We start from the raw sequence: 7,527 nt of genomic DNA on the forward strand, positions 1-7,527 counted from the left end.
ACATTTTTTATTTATATCAAAATTATTTCTGAATATTTTTAATTTTGTCTCAAATGTTTTAAATAGAATTAATATTCAAAATTTCTTTGACTCAAATTAAAAACATTAAGAACAAAGTTAAATGAGATTAAATGTTAAGAATATTTAAAAAAAAGTAATAAATACTAGAGATTAAAAACATACTTTACTCTAAAATAAACTAATCAATTTTTTAAAAATTAGCGAATTAAATTGTTAATGACAAAAAAATTAAAGCATTTTTGGTATTATAATTAATTATGGATGTTTTGGCCACTGATAATTTTTCAGAAAACCAGTTGGTACATTTGATTCACCTATTTTCAGTCCAATTAATATATTCTTGTCAGTGATACAGTTGGTTATGAAACTACAAAAGATCGTGATGAAACTATATTTTCAGATCTCGGTTTGCATAAAGTTAAATCATAGTTGAATGCTTTAGAAAGAAAGAAACAGCGAATTATTAAAAGGAATGCATTTCTCGGGTATTCCCCTTATTTGTGCCTTTTGAATTTCTCCCAATAATGTGTATATCCTCAACGTTTCAAGGCCATAGCACATAAGAGGAGGCTCTTCTAAGACATTATAGTGTACTTTTGTCAAAGGATCAAAATATAGACTTAAGGATCCAGGTTTCATAATCATACGATTTGACCAAACTTGACAAAACCCCATAAGAGATTTCAAGCAAGGCCTACAATAAAGGGTGTATCACAATTCCCATCATGCATATCCATGGTAACACTCACCAAATTAACAACTACACTAGATTACGTATCAAATTCTTCACAAGCATATTCATAGATTGAATTCACAGGGCTCCCCCAGTTTGGTGCAACATCGCATCGATCTCGTCACCATCCTCCATTTCCAGCTGAAGCAATACACACAAAACAAGCAGGGTTACGGTGCATGTTAATATATATTTTTCCCAGCATCAAGAAACAACAGAGGTGAAGAACGGTGCAAACCTCATCGGGGGTCTGTTCAGCTCTGAGACGGCGCCCGTCGAACAAGAAGGCAATGGCGTTGAAGTCCACAGATTGTCGATCACAGTACGCATTCATCAGCTTCTTCAGTTGAGTGTTCTTTTTAATCCTGAAGAATACTTCGTTTCCATCCTAGAAAACAATAAGAAGTTAGTCTTTGATCATGTGTTTATCATCGTCGTCGTCATCATACAAAAAAGACCAATTCCATAAGGAGCTATAAATTTTGACTGTATTGTACACTTAGGACTAATCATTGTGTGCAAGATGACAGAAAAACACCAGGACAAAAGCAATTAGACTTGGTTACCTTTGACCAGATTATATTATACACTCATCATATTTTGCAAAACAAAAAAAAAATCCAGAAAAGAAACACGGAATCAAACTGAAACAATTCATATAACTTGCACTACTGCATAAAAATACCAGGTTTCATCCATAACAAAATTTATGTAGAGGCATCAAACTTTTGTCGATTGAAACGTCAGCATTGAACATTAGGAAACAAAGTGCTAAAAGAATCATGCAACTCTCTAAGGGAACCTTGGAATGTCAATTTACTAACTTCTACATGCAGATGAACTGGTAATGTGTTTTCATAATGAGAAAATAGGGGATAGCAAGTGACATAACAATAAAGCGCAACAAACACACTCTTCTTTATGGCAATTTGGCTAAATAGATATTTAGCTGAAGCATGGATACTCCAAAAGATGAAAAATGAAAAGCGAACATGACATGCAAACATAACACTTTAGAATAAAATTGAGGCACTGACATAACTATAACTATGCCATTTGAGCATTCTGTATAGATAGCAGGATTTCAACAATTAGGAATTCGGCATAGTTGTATGTATCTCAAACAGCACACACATCACGCAAGAACACATAAAGGATCAAACCTAATTAATATATTTCCTCTTGGCTAAACAAAACGTAGCTGATAACTTAGAAGTGAAAAGAATTCAACTAGAGCGACGGTTAAGCATAAATCGAAAGAATTCTGGATATTATAAGCAATCATCAATTTAAAAAATAAAGTAAAGATATAAAAAAAATATAGTAAACAAAAATCACGATAATAAATCAGAACACCAGAGGGAGCGAATGAGCTACAGAGCACTTAAAAACGAAAAATTTATGAAAATCAAGGAAGACGCATAAACCAAAAATTAAAAGAATAATATGATCCTCTTCGAAAAGTACTTTGTTTTTTCAGTGAATTCGTTGGTTCTAAAAACTTGAAGGAGTGAATTTAGTGAGAAAATTTCAGAACATAGAAACAAACCTGGCCTTTGACCTTCAAATTGATGTGAGCAGATTGATCATTGGGCTTCTTGTCTTCCTCAGCCATCGCTCTTCGTTCTTCCTGCGATTCTCTCTCAGAAAGTTAGGGTTTTATTTTGATTTCGAACTTTTAATTTTTCTTTGATTCTTTCATAAAATCATAACCCAGAGCCACGTTTCTATTTTAGTGGCGCTGAAATTATGGGCCAGGAATCTTGATATTCATCAGTGAATTGTCTCTGAGGCCCACAGGCTACATCGATAACTAAAATGGGCCTGAGTTGGATCAATATGTTGTTGGGTCAGAGGGTGATTCGCTAAACAAAATCTGGATTCACTGATTTACATATTGCAACCAGAAAGAGATTTTTCACTAAAAAAGGACAAAAGAAAAAAGATTTATAAGAAAGTTAGGGTCTTTCTTTTGGGCTTTATCCCTGTATTAATACCAAAGAAGAGTATTTAACTATTAAGCTTTACCCAAACATATATTTTTTCTTGCCCAAAAAAAAAAAACATATGTTTTTTGTTTGAATAAAATACTATATTTAAAAATTATTATATATTTTCCTTCTAAAAATATTTAAAAATTATTTGGAAAACTTTTTATTTCATTTGTAATATTATAAAAAGAAATTTAAAAAATATTTGAAGAATTTTTTTATTTCATTTGTGAGTATTAAAAAAAGAAATTGAAAAAACAACTTTTTTAGGTACATAATTAGCCAATATTTATCTTACCTTTTAAATTTTTCTTTTCTTTACTTAACATCTGCACATCACTAAAAAAACCTTGAGTCTCTAATATAATATAACAAAAATTATACTTGTATCCAACAATGTATTGTTATATTAGCAAAAGTGGAGTCTTATTTATTATGTAAAAAGTTATACCAATATAATCATTAATTAGGTTCAATACATAGAAATCAAATTCCTTTCGAGGACAAACAAAAAACTACCACAATTAATCTCCTTTAATTATAAAAAAAAAAAGAGTATAAAAGCAAACTTATCCAAACGGTCATGGCCATGAGTCAATGTTATATGTTATGGTTATTGTTGGAAGATGAGCTTTTATTCGAACTCAGTGATGTATGGCTCTCCAGAAGAAGTTATCGGGCTTTGATTTGTCAATATTCATTATGAAAATTTGGCACTCATTTTCTTTGGTGCCAAAATTTTGACAATCACAAATATTACTTGTTTTTTAATCGTTTGATCTTGGCCCCTCTAAAACATTGCCTCACGAAGTTCACAATTTTAGTGTCGCAATGACAAATGAACAAATATATCCTACTCAACATATTAACTCTATTGGCTCAGTTCGTTTTCGATCTCCTTCCCGGGGAAAAATGATAAAATTTGATTAATAAAAGATAAATTGGTAAATTATATGTTTTGTCTTTAAAATATGCTAAAAAAATTTAAAAATTTTTTATTTTTTTTTCAATTTTATCCTAAAAATTTTTTATTTACGTTAAACTTATTCTAACAGCTAATTTTTTAAAAAATTTATAATCATTCAACAATAATTTTATAATAACAACTTTTAACACAAGTAAATTAGACATAATTATTAACTTATTATGTATTATTGTTGAATTGATCCTAAATTTTTTGAAAATTTAACAATCAAAAATAGATTTGATACAAAAAAAATTAATAGACAAAATTAAAACAAAATAAAATTTAGAAGTATTTTTAAAATTTTTGAAAAAAGGTCTTAATCTTTCTATGATTTATTTAGTTTTAAAATAAAGTCAATTTAACATGCACAAAACAAAGAGAAGCGTGCATGAGAGATTTTTCAACAACATATTCGATGTCGAATCCAGGCAATTTATATTGAATAGACTTTAATACTAGCTTAAAATTGAGAGATCGGAGAATAAAAAAAACGTTAGATACTTATAAATACTATAGACCTTATTTGTAAGAGATATAAAACTTTTAATATATAGTATGAACATTATTTAGAATGAGAGTTACTCTATAAAATATAAACGACAATCTATTTTATAATCATGGAAGCCTAAGTTATACATGCAAAAAGTAAATTATTCTATTACTAAATACTAATTCACTAAAATACAAACAAAAACTAAAAATGTAATGATTTTGGCTTAAAATAAGAAGCAATTAATTAAATTAATTAATAATAAAGAAGAAAGAAACACAAAAATGATAATAATTTAGTAACGGTCCAGTTTTGGTGGGGTCGTAAACGAACCAAAAAACATGGATCCGTTTTCTCATTGAGTACACCCTCTCTCTTTTCGCAATTAGCAATGCACATTGGCATAGGCATAGCTAAGCACGACGTTGGAGCAGTGCAGGCCAGGTTGGTAATGGCAACCATATGTCCATGTCCATGGTGGTCCTATTATCACTCGTCTTTTAGCTCCCTCTCTCTTTCATCGTGGGTGGGTCCCACTCAGTTCTCTCTGCCTCGTGCTACTCAAAGCCTCACAATCCACCACCTTCGCCATTCATATACATAAACAACAATACTCTCCACTCGCTCCACACAACACCACTCTACCCACCCACATTCCCAACAAAGCTCTGTCTAGTGTTCACCACAAAAACAGAGCATGTTGCGCCTTACTCTTCCCGCCATTTCCCTCTTCCTCACTCTCCTCACTCTCACAGGCAAGCATTCTTCTTTTCTGTTACTCTCTCTTTAACTAACTAAACATATAACTAAATAACTGTTTTCTGTTACATGCTAGCTAGCTGAAGCTGAGCAAGTAAGTTACTAACCGTTTTCTGTTACAGATGGCGGCTCCATTGGCGTCAACTACGGCCGCATAGCCAACAACCTTCCATCCGCCGTCAAAGTCGTACAGCTCTTGAAATCCAACGGCCTCAACCGCGTCAAGGTATACGACACTGACCCCGCCGTCCTCCACGCCCTCTCCGGCACCGACATCAAGGTCACCGTCGACCTCCCCAACCAGCAGCTCTTTGCCGCCGCCAGATCCCTCTCCTTCGCCGTTGCATGGGTCAACCGCAACGTCGCTGCCTACCACCCCCACACACAAATCGAGGCCATCGCCGTGGGCAACGAGGTCTTCGCCGACCCGAGCAACACCACCAAGTTCCTAGTCCCCGCCATGAAGAACATTCACCAAGCTTTAATACGCTTCAACCTCCACAACCAAATCAAGGTCTCTTCCCCGATCGCACTAGCCGCACTCGGAAACTCTTACCCCTCCTCCGCCGGGTCATTCCGACCGGAACTCATCGAACCCGTTTTCGAGCCCATGCTCCGGTTCCTCCGCGAAACCGGTTCCTACCTCATGGTCAACGTGTACCCCTTCTTCGCTTACGAGTCCAATGCTGACGTAATCTCCTTGGACTATGCACTGTTCCGACAGAACGCCGGCGTGGTTGATCCCGGTAACGGCTTGAGGTACTTCAACCTTTTCGACGCTCAAATAGACGCCGTTTTTGCTGCGCTTTCGGCTCTTAAGTACAACGACGTTGAGATCGTGGTAACGGAAACGGGTTGGCCCTCCAAGGGAGATAACAATGAGGTAGGCGCGAGTGTAGAGAACGCCGCAGCTTACAATGGAAATCTTGTCCGTAAGATCTTGACAGGTAGCGGGACCCCTCTAAGGCCTAAAGCAGATCTCACCGTTTATTTATTCGCGCTTTTTAATGAGAATCAGAAATTTGGACCCACGTCTGAGAGGAATTTCGGACTGTTTTACCCCGACGAGAGGAAGGTTTACGATATTCCGTTCACAACGGAGGGTTTAAAGGACTATCACGACCGTCCGTCGACGTCACCATCGCCGTCTACGGCAGCTCCGGCGACTCCTGTGAACCCTGTGACTGCTCCGTCGACTGGTAATGGTGGCGTGTCAAAGAGCAGCGCGGCGAACACCTGGTGCGTAGCGAACCCCGATGCGCAGAAGGAGAAGCTTCAGGTGGCTCTAGATTTCGCTTGTGGTGAGGGAGGTGCTGATTGCCGTCCGATACAGCCAGGTGCCACGTGTTACGATCCGAACACGCTCGTGGCGCACGCGTCGTTCGCTTTCAACAGTTACTATCAGAAGAAGGCGCGTGCGGGTGGTAGCTGCTATTTTGGGGGTTCGGCGTACGTGGTCACGCAAGAGCCTAGTGAGTACTCTATAAAAAACCCTTACACTTTTTTTCTGTCTTTTGGTTATGATTATGGGGTGTAGGTTAGAATGATGGTGACACGGGTTGCTAACGTGAGCGGGTGAGGAAATAGTGCAGGTACGTAAGAGAGGCACGTGATTAGGGTTGGGAGGGAATCTTTCGTGAGAATGACGTGTCATGGCTTTATTGGATAGAGTGTATTAGCATACCTTGGAAGCTGGAAAAAAAATTGCCTTTTACTAATTCGGTGGAAGAAAAGGGTAATTGTCTAATTGAGCTAATTAAAAAAAGATAACATTAAATAAAAAAATGGCGTTGAAAATTGGTTACTGAAATAAAGACACAGTCAAAAAGTCAGACTGGGGTGTCTGGAGCACATTGGATTCCATCTATATATGCCTTTGGTGAATTTTGGGATGCCATTTTGTTTTATTTTTTTATGTTCATGGCCTTTATTTTTAATTTATTATTTATTATTTATTTGCTTGCAGAGTATGGTAACTGTGAGTTCCCTACTGGATACTGAAGAATGAAGAGTATGATGCACTTGGCTTATTATGCATTGTAAAGTTATTTGAAAAAAGAATATGGTGGGAGGAGTGTGGCTACTGGCTAGTTCAGAGTAGCTGAGTTAATTTATTGTAGTTGTTGACGATCATCAGTTTCAAGAAATTTTTTGGACTTAGTCATTCCAGTTGGTGGGGAGTGGGTAGCTATATTAACTTTTGGAGATTACTAAATTTGTATATCTAAGTTTCATTTTCACTTTGCAGTAGACTTTGTTTTGGGACTAAAGTAGTAATCATTGTAATGGTTTAGATATGTATACTTGTTACTTGTATTTGAACTTTGAAACCTAGATTTTAAGGCAAATAATCCTTTTCTGACACTGTATTGTGCCAAAATGTTCGAGTAGTAGTAATAGATTAATGTGGATTAAATTCTGACAAATCTTGGTTAGAGAAGAAAACTTGTTTAAACTATATAGCTATAATGCCACTTGTTCATACCCTGGCCCAATGCTAAGGGCCCAAGTCCAACCAAAAGGCCTGATCCAATAGATTAAGCCTAGCAATGCACCGACCTCCACT

General features: G+C 36.1%; 2 protein-coding genes across 2 annotated transcripts; one reads left to right on the forward strand and one right to left on the reverse strand.

The window, feature by feature from the left end:
- Positions 1-481: 481 nt before the first annotated feature.
- On the reverse strand, positions 482-2,490 carry LOC130940344 (small ubiquitin-related modifier 2). The gene is made up of 3 exons (XM_057868456.1): positions 2,304-2,490; positions 993-1,142; positions 482-895 (listed from the first exon to the last, which is right to left on the reverse strand). The coding sequence occupies exons 1-3, from the start codon at positions 2,367-2,369 to the stop codon at positions 833-835; spliced, it is 279 nt and encodes a 92-aa protein (XP_057724439.1). The 5' UTR covers positions 2,370-2,490; the 3' UTR covers positions 482-832.
- A 2,317-nt stretch (positions 2,491-4,807) lies between these two features.
- LOC130939165 (glucan endo-1,3-beta-glucosidase 12-like) lies at positions 4,808-7,325 on the forward strand. Its single transcript, XM_057867267.1, has 3 exons — positions 4,808-4,957; positions 5,084-6,433; positions 6,928-7,325. The coding sequence occupies exons 1-3, from the start codon at positions 4,900-4,902 to the stop codon at positions 6,960-6,962; spliced, it is 1,443 nt and encodes a 480-aa protein (XP_057723250.1). The 5' UTR covers positions 4,808-4,899; the 3' UTR covers positions 6,963-7,325.
- Positions 7,326-7,527: the final 202 nt, after the last annotated feature.

The sequence above is a fragment of the Arachis stenosperma genome, chromosome 7 (genome assembly GCF_014773155.1).
Source record: "Arachis stenosperma cultivar V10309 chromosome 7, arast.V10309.gnm1.PFL2, whole genome shotgun sequence".
Lineage (NCBI taxonomy): Eukaryota > Viridiplantae > Streptophyta > Magnoliopsida > Fabales > Fabaceae > Arachis > Arachis stenosperma.